Source organism: Carex rostrata, chromosome 7, assembly GCF_964058835.1.
Source record: "Carex rostrata chromosome 7, lpCarRost1.2, whole genome shotgun sequence".
NCBI lineage: Eukaryota > Viridiplantae > Streptophyta > Magnoliopsida > Poales > Cyperaceae > Carex > Carex rostrata.
Window position 1 is genome coordinate 11121561 of NC_135924.1, and position 18963 is coordinate 11140523.

The 18963-nt window shown below is 33.0% G+C and overlaps 2 protein-coding genes across 3 annotated transcripts; one reads left to right on the forward strand and one right to left on the reverse strand.

Annotated features, from left to right (window-relative positions):
- Positions 1–2116: 2116 nt before the first annotated feature.
- On the forward strand, positions 2117–7752 carry LOC144556615 (serine/threonine-protein kinase STY46-like). Its single transcript, XM_078304996.1, has 16 exons — positions 2117–2674; positions 2761–2875; positions 3164–3210; positions 3289–3402; positions 3609–3663; positions 4371–4481; positions 4760–4810; positions 5179–5378; positions 5482–5589; positions 5877–5950; positions 6036–6215; positions 6705–6796; positions 6889–6969; positions 7079–7132; positions 7233–7367; positions 7491–7752. The coding sequence occupies exons 1-16, from the start codon at positions 2433–2435 to the stop codon at positions 7551–7553; spliced, it is 1722 nt and encodes a 573-aa protein (XP_078161122.1). The 5' UTR covers positions 2117–2432; the 3' UTR covers positions 7554–7752.
- Positions 7753–7903: 151 nt separating this feature from the next.
- LOC144556616 (thiosulfate sulfurtransferase 16, chloroplastic-like) lies at positions 7904–10861 on the reverse strand. 2 transcript variants are annotated; one of them, XM_078304997.1, is made up of 7 exons: positions 10583–10861; positions 9686–9778; positions 9476–9601; positions 8931–9004; positions 8658–8728; positions 8508–8561; positions 7904–8151 (listed from the first exon to the last, which is right to left on the reverse strand). In XM_078304997.1, the coding sequence occupies exons 1-7, from the start codon at positions 10639–10641 to the stop codon at positions 8071–8073; spliced, it is 558 nt and encodes a 185-aa protein (XP_078161123.1). In that variant the 5' UTR covers positions 10642–10861; the 3' UTR covers positions 7904–8070. The 2 variants fall into 2 exon arrangements, with proteins under 2 accessions (XP_078161123.1, XP_078161124.1); XM_078304998.1 differs by lacking the exon at positions 9686–9778 and having other exon boundaries at positions 10583–10777.
- Positions 10862–18963: the final 8102 nt, after the last annotated feature.

Below are 18963 nucleotides of genomic sequence, written 5' to 3' on the forward strand. Positions count from 1 at the left end.
GAAAGTACTTAATAAATAGTAAAAAAATTTAGAAAAATGTAAAATTTGGTCTCCAAGCAGATATTAATATGGAGAATAAGATGAACGGTTCGGATCGACCGTTTGGATTTTGAAAACTCGAATATTGAGCCGTAGCATAGAGGCCACTATGCTATCCATAGCACCCCAGCCTAACTCTATATATATATATATATAGATATATATAGAGTTAGGCTGGGGTGCTATGGATAGCATAGAGGCCTACGGTGCTACGGCTCAATATTCGAGTTTTCAAATTCCTAACGGTCGATCCGAACCGTTCATCTTGTTCTCCATATTAATAAGTGTTTGGAGACCAAATTTTATAATTTTTGGAAAAATTTTACTATTTTTTTAGATAGGTAGAAAATCAAATATCTTAATGGTGCAGAATTTTTTAAATCAAGTGATTTTCTACCTAGCTAAAAAAATAGTAAAAAATTTCCAAAAAATGTAAAATTTGGTCTCCAAACACTTATTAATATGGAGAACAAGATGAACGGTTCGGATCGACCGTTAGGAATTTGAAAACTCGAATATTGAGCCGTAGCACCGTAGGCCTCTATGCTATCTATAGCACCCAAGCCTTACTCATATATATATATATATATATATATCTCTCTCTCTCTATATATATATATATATATATATATGAAGTGACTAATGTGCATTCGAATGTATATGGGCCGAAATACGTATGGTCCAAATTTGACTTTTCAAAATCCAAGTGATCGATCCGAAACGTTTATCTTGTTCTCCATATTAATATGTACTTGGAGACCAAATTGTACATGTTTCTGAATTTGTTTACTATTTATTAAGTATTTTACAAAATTATTGATCCAATAGTGGCTGCTGATTTTACTGTTTTGTTAAGCCACCATTGGATCAACAATTTTGTAAAATACTTAATAAATAGTAAAAAAATTCAGAAAAATATAAAATTTGGTCTCCAAGCACATATTAATATGGAGAACAAGATAAACAGTTTGGATCGACCGTTTGAATTTTGAAAAGTCGAATTTTGATCATATGTATTTCAACCCATATACATTTGAATGCACATTAGTCTCTCTCTCTCTCTCTCTCTCTCTCTCTATATATATATATATGAGGAGGACTCAAATGCTCGAAGAATTTATACTGGCCTAAGTTGGAATAACCAATTTAGGCCTCCTTAGCTTTAGGCCACAACCAAACATGGGATCAGTTACTATACCAAAAACATGACATAAATTGTAATAAGTTATGTCACACAAAACAAAAGTTGGAATATCATAATTATAATACCAACCTACTTAACAAAAGTACAAAATAACCCAAATCTAATGACGATATTTCGACTAGTTAGGATTTGAGTTCCGGGGTTCATTCTTGATATGTGCTTGCATCTTCTTAGAAAACTAAAAGAAAGACTAAAACTCCATCCATAGTATATGAACAGGTACATTGGGTTACCTCTTATGTTTCGACTAATTTAAAACTAATTTTCTTAAATAACTAAAACCAAAGAAATTAATGATTTATAATAGGCCGAGCAATCAATAATATTCCAAGAATATGCGGCCCTTTAGAACCAGCTCATTAATTTAAAGAAGAAGCCCATGGGCCGAAAGACCTTCATGGACTTGGCACGCTAGTACTTCTGTTAAAATTCTTGTGAGTAATTCTGTGATGCTTTATTTTGTAGGTTTATTTCCGAAGGTATATTTCCTTCCTGACAATAAGTTGCACAAAGTTATCACAGAAGATCAGCAATTTTTTCTTAAGAAAAAGGATGATCACTAATCAGTTTTCTGAACTTTTCAACTACGACTTTTTTTTTTGGGATTTCAAGCTCTCTTCCAACCTAATCTTGGATCCGCATCCTCCCAGGTACTTGACTCAACACAATTGAAACGGACGGGTCAGATTTAATCTCCGTTGTGTTGACAGAGGGGCAGGATTATTTTTACTTTGAGATTCGTGCCAATCCATTTTCGAACCGTCCGATTCAATTCTACTCAGTCAGGTAACCTGAGGGGATACGAATTCCCTAATCTAAACAATCAAGGAAGAAATGGTGAAACATTGATTAAAATCCTTCACGCATATGGCATATCCGATGAGTTGACTTACCCATCGAACAGAATACATCCCTTTCTCCCTCCCTCGGTTTCAACCAATAAAATATAAAAGATTTTAATAATCCCAAATAGAAAAATGGCCTTAAATGGTTTTCAAATTGGCATTTCCCACTTTTTATACTTCCATTTCTGGCTTTCTGGGGACCACAAAGCGATGACGCTCATCCATATCTCTACTGCTGATCAAAATTGGAGGAGACGACGATCAACGAAGTAATATTTTTTTTTTGGAAGTGACAGATCTTTGATACTGGTTTTTTTTGGCTGTGGTTGCGCTGGTGGTTGGCTATGGAGGAATCAGCAGAGAGAGGAAAAGTAAGTGCTAGCGAAACAGGCAATGGAAACGGAAATGGGAAAGGAAAGGGGGCAGTGGGACCCAACTGTCAGACTAAGAAGGAACAGGAAAAGCAACATGTGCTTGAGGTATATGAAGAGGTGCTCAGGAACCTCAAAGTGGCCGGCATGCCAGAGTTCACGAAGCCAGGGTTTGCCAAAGAACTGTGGGACCACTTTCATCGCCTCCCGGCAAGGTAGACCTCTTCCTTTTTTTGATGCCCACAACCTGTTTGACAAATTTTTTTTGTGTTAATTTGCTTTTATCGATGCATTGATGTAGGTATGCCATGGATGTCAACGTGGAGAAAGCAGAGGATATTTTGATGCACATGAACTTGCTAGAGGATGCAAGGAATCCTGCAAAACAGCCGTCTTTCTTGGTCAGATTAGTTCATGTAAGGATCTTTTTTCATTTTGTATTTTCTTCATTTTTTAACTTTTATAATACTAAATCGTGCAAATTTTACTTGTATTGTCACCTCTGTCGACGAATTATTATTTTTAGCATTTGAATTTAAATAGTGGCTTACACAGGTGCATTCTGGTACTGTGCACACAAAAAAAAGTGTAATTGTTGTGCTGAAATATGTTATCTTTATACTGGCACTGTGCATACAAAAAAAATAGTGTAATTGTTGTGCTGAATTGGGTTATCTTTCTTTTTCTTCTTTTTACTTCCTCAGGTGTCGCTAGATGAGGATGATACTCCTAGTGATACAGATAAAAGAAGGTTAATTCATATTTGAACATTGTTTCAAATAAATATTACTTTCTTAATATTCATTTAATTTAGTTTTTTTATCTGTAGTATCCATCCTTCACCGTCTTTTGATACAACCAAACTGAGGGATTTGGTTCGTCAGGTGAGCATATCTCAAAACCATGATGAAGGAACCGATTCAAATCCTTTACCTTTTCTAAGGTTTGTGTGGTTTAATATCTTAGATTACAAGATATTTTTAGTATAATGATTTTACTTGGGGTATCTGGTATATTTTTTGACCATAATATGATCTATAAACAGTGGTCCATTCTCAATTTCATCTAGACCCCAGAAAAAGGGAGGGGGCACAACAGGAGATTGATACAATTGACTATCTTTTATTTTAACATTTACAAAATATACAGGCTTATGCATGAAATTACCTTTGCGTCACAGGACAAGCCAAAGTTTCTTAATCAGGTACTTAATTGGTTTCCTCATGAACTTTGGAAGTTTTCAGAAGTTTCAGAAATTGAAAGATTAATTAATTGGTAGGGTTCGTTTTAGGCCCTACTATTAATAGGTGGTCCTTTACAATCTCAACTTGTTAAACAAGAATTGCCATTTGTTGATTATTTTCCCTGATCATGTCAAATAGTGAGCTGCAGGCTTGATTTTGTTTTTTTTATAGGTAAAGTAGAATCAATTATCCGAGCAAAACTAGGGTGTGATGTACTCACCAAGAAGGGTTGGTGAGCACACCTCCAAAAAACTATCGGATGGACTTCCAACAACGAATCAAAATCATTGAAATCCATGTACTTCGTGAGTGATTCATGTACATACAAAATTTGTAAAATTTCGAATTCATTTTATACATAGTCAAGCAGTCAGAAAAATGATGAAAAATGAATACATAAAATAATTTTAAAAATAACTTATAAAATGTTCATTGTTTTGACCGCTTGAACATGTGCTAAATGAATTCAAAACTTTAAAAAATTTGCATGTACGTACATCACTCACGAAGTATATGAATTTCAACGGTTTAGATTCATCGTTGGAGATCAATCCGATAACTTTTTGGAGATGTGATCACCAATCTCTCTTGGTGAGCACATCACACCTTAGTTTTGCTTCAATTATCCAAAGGAAATTTGTTTCATTTATTATTGATTTTTCCGCAGATTACTTGCCTGCTTGGTGATCTTAACCTAAACATCGAAGAAGCACATGTATTTTCAACAAATGATGGTTTCTCATTAGATGTTTTCATTGTTATTGGATGGCCTCGTGAGGTATGCATTTTTTTCTTTAGATTAAATAGACCAAGTAAATGATCCTTATCTTCAAATAGTCTTCCTGAAAAAGTCATGTTATTGTATATTCCAGTACGTTGCTCAAATTTTATCCTATCCTTGTCAATTAATTTTAGGGCACTACATACTCTTAATGATTTCTAAAAACATTTAATATGCTTATTTAGGGAACAAAATGGCAATGTTTATAAGTATTGTTCCCTTTGGTTTCTGGATATTTTTGACGAACAAATAAAAAACCCATTTGTTGTTTGCAGGAAACTGAACAGCTGACTACAGCTATAGAAGAGAAAATCAAGAACATCAAGGTAATTTTCTGTGTGTGTGTGAGAGAGAGTGAGAGAGAGAGAGAGAGAGAGACTGTGATATACCCTTGGCAGCCACTGCCAAGATTTTTCAAAAGAAGAGAGAGACTGTGATTTGTATAATAGTTTGCTCTGCTGCAACCAAAAACATACAGAGACATTTCACTACTGTACCAGTTAGACTGTCATTGGTAAAGACCACCTCTTATTATACCCACTAATGCTGCAATCCTTGTAATCATTTTCATACAAATACACCTAATTCATGACAATTTTAAGCCAGGTTACTGGCAAGACGCAATCAAGACATATTAAATATTGCAAATCTTGCAAATCGAATAAAAATGTGTTTTATTTTTTAATCCTCCAAGGAGCAACAACTGGAAGCAAAGAAATCAACTCTTCATATAGAAGATGCTGAACATCGTACGTCAGAAGAATATGTCAAGAACCAGAACCCGCCTATTCCTGATCATATAAAAATACCATCTGATGGCACAGACGAGTGGGAGATTGATGTGAAGTGCCTTAAATTTGGAAAAAAAGTGGCATCTGGCACATATGGCGATCTGTATGTTTTTTTAATGGTTGTCATTCTAATTCACTACTGCCACTTTAATAAAAAAATTACCTTTTTTTTATTTTTCTTTTGCTTTTGTTGTCTTAATATGCAGTTATCGTGGCGTATATTTTGGCCAAGATGTAGCCATTAAAGTTATCAAGGATGACCGTTTGAATGATAACATGGTGCGCGAATTTGGTCACGAAGTGGGTATTTTGAGGTTTGTTTTTCAATTTTATCAAGAATGATTTGATTGATTGTTTACAACCTTATTTAGTTGCTTAACCAAAAGAAGGAAAGAATTTGAGCACTCCCTTACAAAAAAAAACAAGAAGATATGAAACCAACAATGACCCAAAAGAAAGATTCTGAACAGTTAAATCTATATTTTTTTTTTTTTCACCATATTTTATCTTTTTTCACCTTCAAAATGATATGCAAACTGATTTCATGATTAAATTGCTGTGCCAACTCCTTTTATGTAACAATATTCATTAACTTTTCCAGAAAGGTTCGTCATAAGAATGTTGTGCAATTTATCGGTGCATGTACCAAACTCCCAAATTTATGCATTGTAACTGGTAAGTTCAAAAGTTATATTTGCATCTAGTTCCTGGCGTATATTTCGTACTATTTCTTGACAGTACTTTTATATACTTCTACCAGAGTTTATGTCAGGCGGCAGTTTGTATGATCATCTGCACAAACACAAAGCTGTTATAAATCTTCCTACCTTGATCAGAATTGCACTTGACATAGCAAAAGGGATGGACTACTTGCACCAACATAATATCATTCACCGTGACCTGAAAACTGCTAACATTCTCATTGATGACAAAGAGGCAAGTAAATGTAGCAATATATTGGGGTTCTTTGCAAACACAACTGACCAATAGTTTACTTTATATGCACATAATAACAAACATTTCTAATACTTGAATATCATTCAAATTGTCTGAGATTTTTAGATACACCTGACATCTAAAATGATATGGGGGATGTAATTACCATTTAATTTTGAGAAATCTAACTATAGTGAAGCGTATAGATGATCATAATTGTTTTTTTTTTTAATTTTATATGTATTAGTAATGAGGTCGTTTGTTGAGTAGAATACTAGAACATGAAATAACCAGGGGCAATTTGGTCTTTTATGTTTGCCAGAACCTTCTTTTAAACAGTTGGGTGATAATTTCAAATAAACTATGTTCAAGTGCTTGGTGTTAGCTTCAAATGTGAGAAATGCTGGATTCTATATGCAAGCACACATAATCAAAATGTGATTCTCTTTATCCAGCTTGGTAATTCTAAACTTGGTACAAATTAAACAGATAGTCAAAATCGCTGATTTTGGAGTAGCGCGAGTTAAATCAACATCTGGTGTGATGACAGCTGAAACTGGTACATACCGTTGGATGGCTCCTGAGGTATGTTATTCATTCTGGTGCATTCATGCTTCTTTTCTTTGCGTATTTCGGGTACAAGATGTGGAGTTTATACTTGGTGGTTTTGTGTGTAGATTATAGCGCATACGGAGTATGATCACAAAGCTGATGTGTTTAGCTTTGGAATTATGCTATGGGAATTGCTCACAATAAAGGTACATCGATTTACATTCCTAAACTCCTGTTTATAATTTCTATTCCATGATGCAATCCTTCTGAATACCTATTAACATTTTCTTGTTTATAATTTCTGTTGAATGATAGATTCCTTATGAATACTTAACTCCTCTACAAGCAGCAATTGGCGTAGTTCAAAAAGTATGGCTTCAGTCTAAACCATAATTGTCATCTCTTCATTAGTTTTTTCTTAAAAAGTGGAACTCTTTATTTTTTTTGTTCTTTGATTTTTTCTGTTCAGGAGTTGAGGCCAACAATACCAAAAGGCACTAATCCAGAATTAGCTAAGCTCATGGAGAAATGCTGGCAGCAAAAGCCATCTAAACGCCCTGATTTTGGCACTATTATAAACGATCTTCAACATATAGCCAATGAGGTTTGTATTATATTATTTTTCTTAGTTTCTTATATTTTTTGTTCTTTAAACATTTCATATCTGGATGTTGAACTTTACCTTCTTTTATAACCTTTCATAGAAAAATTTATTTTTATGGAACAGGTTGGGGTCAAAGCTGAAGAACATCACAAATTGGGGTTTCTATCTCGTCTTAAATTGAAGTAAGATCATGTAAATGTTCTTCATATGTCCTGGCGTATGGATTGTATTCGATTTCTTCAAGGATATGGTGTGATTCCGTGTTTGGATTTGTGAAATATCAGAATCTTGGTCTGTAGGCAATTGCTGTTGTTGATTGAGACTTGAGAGCCTCGACTTTGTACATGTTTTCTGGTTGAGATGCTCACTTGTAGCTTTTCATTTCGCTTTTTGGGCTTTACATGGATTCTTTGATTGATATATGATCAAGCACCGTGTCTACTTTAATTTGTAGATCAAATTTTGTAGTAGGCAAAATGAACAAAAGAATAAGTATGTGCGCAAGCAACAAATCATAATGAAAATGCAAATTCATGTTGTATGAAGAAATTTCATATTTATTACGCAAATATTTACAACACCATGCTAGTGATTATTCATTCAGTAAGAAAAAGATCAGTGTAAAGCAAAAAAAAAAAAGTAGACAAAAATAAGGACTATTCTTTCAATTCCATAATAAGTAATAAATAAATCTCTTGTGTTTTCATCTAGAACGCTCATTTGGAAGTTCATTCTGAACCCATGCAGAATATCCACCTGCCAAATCCATTACAGCTCTAAACCCCTGAAAATTAAAATTCATAAAAATAAACAGTAAATATGCAGCAAATACACACGAGAAACATTGGAACGATTGGATTATCAAATTGGCTGGTATGACAAACTAGTACCAAGTTGCGCATTGCAGGTTGCAACAATCGATAAGCCTTAGTTATTCACTTAATTTCTCAAAATGTCTCACCTCACCTCGACCAGAACTAAAAACCAAACTAGCCCACAAAATAAGGGAACCCAAATTGGTTAAGGAATGGTTGGATGGAATGACTGGTACATTGGTTCGTGTCATCTATTATGGTATCAGGCTAAAGTCGGTAAAAACTAAACAAACAACTAAACAAAAGAAAAGTTGAACCAACTTACTGCAGAATGGAGTTCAGTTGCAGCCATAAGTGACCTTTTCCCACTTTGGCATCCCTATAGATCAAAAGAGGAATAGGTTTCACAAAATCAGAATAAAAGTTAAGAAAGGACAACCTATAAGAGGAAAAGTGATCTGATAATATCACATACAACTATGATTTCGCTATCTTGAGAAAAAACTACGGAAACTTGCTCCAAAAATTTTGGATTCTTTGACATCCCTGCAAGAAAAATTATCGTACACCAACAGGTGATTGTCAGAAAATCATAACCTCTTAAAATTGTACAAGAGCTTTGCTTCCTAGTACCAATGTTTTTTTTTTTTTTGGGTACATTTCTAGTCTATCTTGGTAATTTCTTCTGATTTCTTTGCAATTTTTTTCAAGTGATATAATGGATAGAAAGAAGTGCCAATATAATTACCTGATCCAACTTTAAACATGTATGGGATATTTATTGCTCCCGCTGGATGTCCAGCCTTAAATTCATCTTCAGTCCTAGTAACCACAATTGAAAAGTATTTCACCAATTTAAAATAACTTCTACAAATATTCAACATAAAATTTAACTCAGAATTGCAACCTAAGAATTGCTTAAATTTAAAATTTAGCTAAGAACTGCTAAAATTCATCCAAAAACTTGGCTTGTTACATGACCTAAGAATCGCAACCTCAGACAACAAGCCCAAATTTTAGCAGATTAGTGAGTCATGTCATATTTATAACATTAAATTATTCAAAACAATCTATATATACTCATCCATAGCCTCTTCAAGCATCAGTAGTACAACAAACTCTAAATTTCCCAAATAGGGTCCAGTTTACCATAATCGTTCAATTAAGCTTAATTAAGCCTCTAGTTGACCAAATTAGATCAATATGTCCTCCAGACAGTAAAAAAGAAAGCTAAGCAAGAAAAAATAAAGTAAAGAAGCTTTGAATTGCAAATGCCAATGTTTAGTTTATTACCGAACATCAAGATAGCGGTGCCCTGCCTGAAGAAGCTCATTTGCAACACGAACTGGTACTGATGCGGGAACTTCTAGTTGTACCGATTCTAGGCCAGAACGCAAAGACCAATTCTTCACATCACATCTATTCACACATGTATTACTACTATAAGACAAGCAATTTCTCAAAAAAAGGAAGTTCTTGAAGGAAATTAGCCCAATCTAGTACCTCACAGAGGTGGTACTGATCCATTTCTTTATACGGCTAACTTGGTGCTTAGGCCCCTGCAGTCTCAAAATTGTAGAGTAATTTGGCTGTAATCTGTGGATTAAAGTGCAAAATACAATTAAAATGGTCACAATTATAAGTCCGCCTGATTTTTATTAAAAAAGGGCAACATTGTAAAATTACCCATATTATTTATTTTTACAATCTAATTAGCAATTAGTTAAATTTGATATAGAGCTAGCCATTGACCTGAGTTCATCTTTGCAATTATTTTTGTGGATACTTAGCAAAATTTATTATGTAAAACCAGTGTTTTAATATTCGGTTTATATACGGTATATAGAAAGCCACCACATACCGCATATACAGTATGCACCGCATATGCGGATTTTTATGCAGACTTATATATGCGGATTTTAAATGAGAATTCATATATATATAAACAAGTATACGGTAATATGTGGTATAAACCACTACTTATATACTCTAAACCAGTATTTTTATCACTGTTAATATACTCTATACTGGTAATATGTGGTATAAATCACTATTAATATAATCTAAATCGGTATTTTTATCACTGTTAATATACTCTAAACCGATAATATGCTCTAAACCACATATTCGGACCGAATATAAATTTCTATTCGGATTGCAACCGAATATTCGGCCAAATAGACCGAATATTACTACACTGAGTAAAACTAATACATTGTCATGAACATGTTGTCTCTCTCTCTAAAGTTTGATCCTCTAGCTTTGAGGTTTCAATTTACCACTAAGAATCAAACTAATATTCATTTTCATAATATAATAAAGGGAAAATTTATCCGCAACGGCATAATCTCCACTCCAAACACACTTAATTTTGACTCTGAAAATAACACGCTGTCTAACCTGGACGAAGATGGAGCAATGAGAACAGGGAAAGAGACGCCACTGACAAGTCGAGCCATTAATGTGTCTTCTCTTCTTCACCGAGAAAAAAAAAAATGAATATATTTGATCACCAAAGACGGTTAAATCTGGATCGCTCGTTGGAGAAGTGTACTGGAAGCGTGTGCTGTGTGCTCTTTCTTTCTTAAATTGGTTTTTTTTATTTTCTTATGGTTAGAGGCTTAGAGCGGGCTCTTTGCTCACAAATATATCTTTGTGGTTTGATGCGGCGTTGAGGGAAACGAGAAAGAGACAAGGATGAATTCGTATGCTCTGCATTAACTCAAAGAAGAATCTTTCGAATTAATGCATATGGACCGTCCGATTAGCTTTAAGATCCGTTCGAACTAGATTCACACTAATATTAAGATCCGCTCGTTAGTTCCGTTTAAAATCAGACGGCCGAAATATGTCAACTCAAAAAAATGCTCTTTTGAGTTAATGCAGACGATGCAGGCTCGACAAGGATGTGGATATATTTAAAACTGACAAGACACGTAGATCTCTACGTGGCATCTTTGTGCACAGCCGCTGGATGCTGTGTGGATGTAGCACGAGTAGCTGATAATATGGTATGAGTTTTTTTTTTCTTTACAGAAAGATGGATGTACAGTTTGAACAAGATTAATTTCTTAGCTATTACTTTCAATTTATTCAGAAATTTTACAAATTAATTTTTATTATTGTAAACGAGCTATATCTTTAAAGTTATACGACAATGTTGTTCGAGATTTTTTTTTCTAGATTCTCACTTTGAATTATGTCAAATTTTTAGTGACAAGTTTTATTGTTTCTTTAAAATTATAGGTGTTTAATTTCCCTTTTAATTAATATTAGATTAATTGCTTGCCAATTTGTTGTGAAAAAAAGCTGCTTGAAATGCAGAAAGTATATATTAATTCTTAATTATATCAGAATAAAAAAGAGGAAGGAAAGTACAATTTCTTTTGGTAGCATCAATTATGTGTGGCTTTATAGAAATTAACGAAGCCTATAGATTGTTGTGTTATTATTGGACAATTGCTGGTTTCAGTTGGGTAATAGTTTTTAATTAAATTATTTAAAATGATAATAGACATATAGAAATTAACTTTAATGTTGTATATTTGAGTCTTGATTCTTCTTTCTGATATTAAAAGATATATCAGATCAACTACAGGAAGTAGAACAAACGGCTGTAGAGGTTTTGGTGTCCCTGACGGAGGAGGCCCCAGCTCAAGAGTTGTTTTTTACTCCCATTAGAAAAGTTTTTGGACTTAACAACCAGCTAAATTCAATGTTTCATGCCGCCTTGAATGAGAAAGATGTTGATTGCGATTTAATTATTGATTCTTCGTTTATGTTTATGTTTTCATTTAATTTGTGTAATTTGATATATTGTGGTGCAGCTAGTTGTTAAGATGTTTGTAGTTATTATTTTTTAAATATTATATTTTGCAACTTTTGGACATGACGATTAAGTTTTAGGTTTCTATTTTAGAATCTTATACTTGATTAATATAATATCTAATGAAATTAGTGGATTTAATTCTATTATTTTTCAAAGTTAAAATGTTGCATTTTTGCACATGATTCTTACCTTTTTATTCTCTTTCAGACTGAAATTTCTGGTCCAGATAATTTCGAATCATTCTTAAATTATATCCGAATTATTTTCAAATCACGAATTTTTCACATCGTCGAACCGAACCCGAATAATTCATTTGTCACTATGCTCCCTTGGGCAATAAAAGCCAATGCAGCAGCGGAATATGACAATCAATGCTACAGATAATCCGCCACATAGAATCCATACCTCGGGACCGACTACTCTGCTGGATTATGTTTTGGATGGGCTCGACTCAAGCAAGTGACGCGGATAAGATTTTGTTATCTCTGAGGTGTCCGTACTACAAATAAGCTGTAACTTTTTTTTTTTTTCTCTCCTTAAATAATCTAAATAGCAATTGAGTTAATTTTAATTTCTAAATATTTTTTTCGTGTAATAACTCCTTGCCTCCGAGTCAATTAAACAAAAAATCTTCTAATTTTTATTCGTAGTGTTAATATTCAAATTTTAAAAATTATATGTATAACACTTTACAAAGCTATTCATAAGTTTTTAGATCTCTATCTGCAATTATTAAATTTTAAATTATGATAGTTTTAACTTCTAATTACTTTTTATTTTTAAGGCAAAAAAGAAAAGATTCATTTCACCCATTTTTTTTCTCTCATATTTCTCGTCTATTTTTCCGACAACCCATGATGAATTTTGCGAATTTAAAAGTACAAACATTTTCTACTCAATTTTATGTTTCAAATAAAATTCACGAATAAATATTTTTGAGTTATTTTCACGTTATTTTTTTTTAAGTAAAGCCAATAAGCACTTTAAATTCTCAATTTTTTAAATCTCAGTCTACAACCATTTAAACCTCTGATATATATCATTTAAACTACTACATTCAAGCATTTAAACCTCTGATATCGATCATATAATATCATGTGTTAAAGTAGTACACTCAAGCATTTAAAACACTTCAATTAACTTTTAAACCTCTGTTTACAATCTTTTAAATTACTTGTGTCAAGCATTTAAATCTCTGTCTACAACTGTATCAAGTACTCGTGTCACGCATTTAAACTTGTGTGTACAATCCATTAAGTTTTTTTTTAAATTTATTTAGCTTCACAACCTTTTAAACCTATGTTATAACTCTTTAAAGTACTTGTGTCAAGCCTTTAAACTTATGTCCACAACCGTTTAAAGTAGTTGTGTCAAGCATTTAAATAGTTTCCATGTCATATTTAAAAAGTTGTAGACTGAGATTTAAAAACTTGAGAATTTAAAGTACACATGAGCTTTACTTTAAAAAAAAAATAATACTGTGACTTGAAAATAACTCAAATTTTATTTTTATGGATCTTATTTGAAAGAGAAAATCGAGTAGAAAACGTTTGTACTTTTAGATTCGCAAAATTCATTACGGGTCGTTGGAAAAATGAACGAGAATGATCAGAGGAAAAAAAAACAGTGGGTGAAATGAATAAATCTTTTTTTTTTTCTTGAAGACAAAAGTAGGTAGAAGTTAAAGTTATCCAGATTTAGAATTTAAATGCTTATAGATAAATGTTTAAAAGTTTTCAAGTAGCATTTTAAAAAGTTATAAACAAACGGTTCGTTTTTTTTTATTCAAGTTTTTGTCTAGCGGATCTTGCTATCATTTTCCGAATTTTTTGTCTAATGGATATGCTCATCGCTCTTCTCTTCGACTTCCTAAAGATTTTTATTCAACAAACGGTTTTTTTTTCTTCTCTTAAACTCTTCTTCGCCTCTTTGGCAATGAAAGTGTGGGAGGAACGAGTTGTATATATAGATACTTAGTTTATATGTTGTTGTATGTTTTGGTTTGTATTGATATTTGTTATGTGCTCTCTTTCTTCTCGTCCTCTTCTCCCTCAGTTCTTTTTGACTCTTATAATGGTGGCTCTCTATTTGAACCTCTGAGCAGTGACTGTTTCAATTCGGTTGATTCAGTTCATGATCCGGTCTGATTCAGTGTCTTTATTGGAACTTCTGCGTGGTGACTGTCCCGGTCTAGCTGATTTAATTTGTGTTCCAATTTGATTCAGTGTCTTCAACGATGAAGTCGACCAACATGACAAACTTCGTGTACAGAGAAAATAATCAATAGACTACTATCATTTTTATGAAGCATAGATGACCAAAATTTATATTCACATGATGTACATACCTTTGTGCATTTTTAAATTCATTTACAAGAATGTGATCTCGACATCTTTGTGTTTATTATAAAATGGCCACTGTTGTTGTAATTTCAGCCCTAGCTAGCTTTTCAGAATGTTGAATCATTTAGGTCGATCACCAGTCAGAGAAGAATTGCAGAAGCAACTTCACATTGTATTGCCGGTATGATCCATGAAAAAGATGTACTTACAATGATTAGTTGGTAAAAAGTACATCCAAAGAAAGATAAAAATCGGGACATCTGATGGATATCAGATCAAATTCAGTATGATTTTCAATCAGAGTCGTTTGATTCACAATAACATTCGCACAGTAAATCTTAAGTTTAATTTGAATGAAGTGCACATGAATCTTGATAAATATTAAATAATTCCAGCCGAACGTCAATCCGACCAATGCTCATCGGACCACCCCCACTGCAAAACAAACGTCTTGACGAGATGGATGAAGTTTTCTGATGAAACCACCAATTAAGCCTGAGGTTTAGAGGCGAATACACAGTTAATGAATGAGGATCAATTGATTCACATTCATTTTCAATTTTTTTGTATTTAGATCTTATATTGAATACAGTTTAAACTAAAATATTATAAACATTATAATATTGACTCTCATTTATAGTAAAAAGTTTTTTTATATATCTGACCTCTATTTATATTCAACCCACATTGTCTAAAAAAACCGAGGTCCTATTTCAAACACACACACACACACACACACAAAACAGAAAAAGCGGCTGAGGTGACGAGGTATGGGCCGTGAAGAACACATATAAAGCCCAATATTATTCACAATTAAAATAATCATTGACAAGGCGTGAGCCCAGTGTCTTGGGCCGCATTTCATTCTTTCTGTTCTGTTTGTCGATTCGAGTAGCGGAGAACTTAACAAAGCTCAAGCACACTTACATAACGTCGATCTTTATTGGCGTGTTAAGAAACAAAATTTATATACTACAGGGGAATCTTTTTTGTAATGGATGGAAGAGTGCCAACAAACATACTACTTGGGAAAAAAAAAACATTAAAAGCCTCCAACATGGTATAAGCTGCTCAATCAAGATAAAGGTGCTAAACAAATACACTTGAAATAGCACAGGGATCGGGTTGGTTGTGCCTCGGAGACTACTTTTGCTTAACCTCTCCTGACCATTCTATGTTTTATTTGGATTAAAGATTCTGTGTTTTATTTGGATTAAAGATTCAATTGATAAGAAAAGAAAAACGAGCTAACAGAGTTAAGACAGCAGATATATAGAAAAATATTACAATCACATTCAACTCTTAATTATACAAATTAAATTAATAACTAACTCCTTGCAGTTAGTCATGAACATTACATATATAAACAAACAGAATCATTAAATCTCAACAGTTCGGTCCTTTGTTAATACCGCACTTAGCCGGTAGGTTCTTAGCTTGGGCAACATTAATCCCCAAAAGAGAAATAAAGTAAGAGTTCTCGTACGAGCATAAGCAGTTTAGATCAGCGGTTTTAAGATTACTGCAGCATTCGTCTGTCGGTGGCGGCGGATTCGTTCCTCTTGCTGCTGGTAGACAAGACCGAAGTCCATGGCCATGCACCCTACAATAGCTTAAAGCAGACACAGCATTGTGACTCATCATAAGACAAGACAGCAGCACTGTCACAATTGCCAACTTAGGGAAGGAAAGGAGCACCATATTGCAAAGAAAATCAAGCTACTTTTATCTCAAATTTTGTTTGTGGGAAGTGGATACAGTAGTTTAATTTTGAGGTTTGAAATGGATAGTGGTAATATATATAGAATAGATTGAGGTGGTGTTGTTGAGATTTTGGTTCAAATTAATATTTATGTTTGAGGTCGAAAAATGTTTTCGAATTAAAATGTATTTGGTCCTTTTTATGGTAATTGTATTAAACAGAACTAACAAAAACAGTTTATTTTGTTTATCAATTTTGTTGTATCGGTACATTTAGACCTTTAATTTTCACTTGCTTATTTTGGCATTAGAGAGGATAAATTAGAGTAGTTCGTTAGCTGACTGGATGAACAACTTAATAAAATTCCAACCATTTTCTAATTTTAAGTCCTGGGCAACAATTTTGTTGGCAACAATTTCGGTTAGGCCTAGATATATTTGACTTAACAATTAAGTTCAGGTACTACTTCATCAACAAGTCTGGTAAATTCGACATGAATTTGTTTGTTTAGACCTTGATTAAAGGGGCAATTTCATATATCTCTCTCAAAAGTTTCAATATTACATATATATTTATCCTTAAAAATTATACAAACTCACATATTTGTCTAATCTAACTCTATAAGATATTAAATATCTCCAAAAATAATTAAATAATATTGTTTTTAACTTAAAAAATTATTTTACAGTATTAATTAATAATATGTTGACTATTATGCTCTTCATTAAGTTCTATTCTCTCTAAGGCGCCAAACCTCCCGCCTCTCTCTCCAAACGGAAATGAAATATTAAAGCAGCAAGGGGCGGCAGAAATCTGTCAGAGGGGAGGCGACTAGGGAAGGCGGGGAGAAATATGTGATTTGGCGCATTTGGATTCTAATATTGATATAAAAGTTCTGATTTGTGATTAGAGATAATTCTTATGTTTATTTATTTAATTGTTATATATTATATATAATATGAAATGATGAAAATTTTCAATCAGAATATAATTATGATATGAAATAAATTGAGGTAAAACACTCATATATTTTACTTGACTTGATGAAGTATAATAGTTAAACAAGCCATGCATGCATGATGCATCAACACTCCAATTAATTTGGCATGGCCTGCTCCAGATTCCAAGTGAGGCAGACAAAGAGCATCCTCTCTCTTTTTTTTTCTTCCTTTCCCATTCATATTTCATGATATCATTACAACGTACTGTTTACAAACCATAAAACAGTTTAGAAAAATGCTCTCAAGTTCCACAAAAATTACAACAACGAGCGCATAAACAGTTCAGAAAAGTTCAGTTCTACTTTTAATAAAAATCCGTGTCAATTTGGACTTGGGATACACAAAAAAAAATGTGAATGTTCTTTTATTTATTTATATGTTTCTTAAAATTTAAATTGGCCCTACGAGTCAGGCTGTGTTATATATGCATAGTGCATATTGATCTGCGCTTTTGTTATAGACTTAAATTTTTATTTTGAAAATTCTAATGATCAATCTGAAGTTCTAAATCATTCAGAATAGAATTCTTACTTGCTTGAGTGCGTATCCTCTGGGATATCTCATATTTTGTGTGACCAACATGTCCGGTGCCTATTCGGGGGTGACGTAGGGGGGCAGTATGGCAAGTAAGAATTCTATTCACAGCACTCCATATCCTCTGAGGTAACATAATATTCTGTTTAGATCTGGACCATCTGATCAGAATCCAGGTTAATCCGATCCGAGGTGGAATGCACAAGTGACAAGTTCTTTTGATTTCGTGCAGATTCTAATCGGACGGACTGCATCTAAACAAAAAATTTACCGTAGGTGATATGAATTCGTAGCAATGTACATTGTCAGAAGTTGATTAGTTGATGAAAAAGTAATGAGGTGAGTCCAGAATAAATTAGAGAGCGAAAAAGAGATTGATTTATTGCTACTTTTTGTGATGAAGAAGGTTCACAAAATTCCTCCCCATATTGTATCCAACATGATTTGAACTCAAGACCATTTTAGAAATCGTCTTAATAAATTTATCAATTGAATTACTTGTTGGATTTTTATTTAGATGTTCTTACAATTACTTTCATATTAGTTAATATGTGCCCTGTTAAAGTACATGTGTCAAATTAAAATTACAAATTACTTGCATAACATGTTTGTGATATATTTAATTAAGTGATGTGAACTCAAGCACAATTAGCATAAATTTTGGTTATCATTAATTAAATACACTTAAAACCAAGAAGCAAGTATGAAATATAAACCATACAATTTAATCAAGGGGGAATTTCATATATATCCCTCAAAAGTTTTAATATTACATATTTATCCCTCCAAAATCAGTAATTACATATTTGTCATTGAACTAGGGTGTTCTTAAGTGTTCTTAAGCTCACCAAAGTGTTTGGTGAGCTTGACTCCAAAACCCGTCAAATCGGTTTCAAATGACGAATCCGAACCGTTGGAACCCGTCTATTTTACGTGTGATGCGTCTACATGTAAAATTTTTCAACTTTCGAATTAGTTTAGTATAAAGTCAATTGGTCAAAATTAGAAGGTTAATAAATTAATTTTAGTGCATTCATTTTTTGAACATGTTTTGACCGCTTGACTTTATACTAAACTAATTCGAAAGTTCCAAAATTTCACATGTAGACGCATCACACGTAAAATAGGCGGGTTCCAACGGTACGGATTCGTCATTTGAAACTAATTTGATGAATTTTGGAGTCAAGCTCACCAAACACTTTGGTGAGCTTAAGAACACCCTAGTTCTACTCTACATATTTATCCCTCCAAAATCAGTAATTACATATTTGTCATTGAAAATTGTACAAACTCACATATTTGCTCAATCTAACTCTATAACATATCAAATGTCACAAAAAATAATTAAATAATATTTTTTAAAACTTTAAAAT

Bases quoted from the DNA above. Each gene is read 5' to 3' on its own strand.
- LOC144556615 (XM_078304996.1), top strand. From the start codon at position 2,433: ATGGAGGAATCAGCAGAGAGAGGAAAAGTAAGTGCTAGCGAAACAGGC. The intron at 3,664-4,370 runs GTACTTAATTGG...ATTTTTCCGCAG, and splicing joins AGCCAAAGTTTCTTAATCAG to ATTACTTGCCTGCTTGGTGA. The intron at 7,368-7,490 runs GTTTGTATTATA...TTTATGGAACAG, and splicing joins TTCAACATATAGCCAATGAG to GTTGGGGTCAAAGCTGAAGA.
- LOC144556616 (XM_078304997.1), bottom strand. From the start codon at position 10,641: ATGGCTCGACTTGTCAGTGGCGTCTCTTTCCCTGTTCTCATTGCTCCA. The intron at 9,005-9,475 runs GTAATAAACTAA...TGTGGTTACTAG, and splicing joins CACCGCTATCTTGATGTTCG to GACTGAAGATGAATTTAAGG. The intron at 8,729-8,930 runs GTAATTATATTG...TTTTTCTTGCAG, and splicing joins CATGTTTAAAGTTGGATCAG to GGATGTCAAAGAATCCAAAA.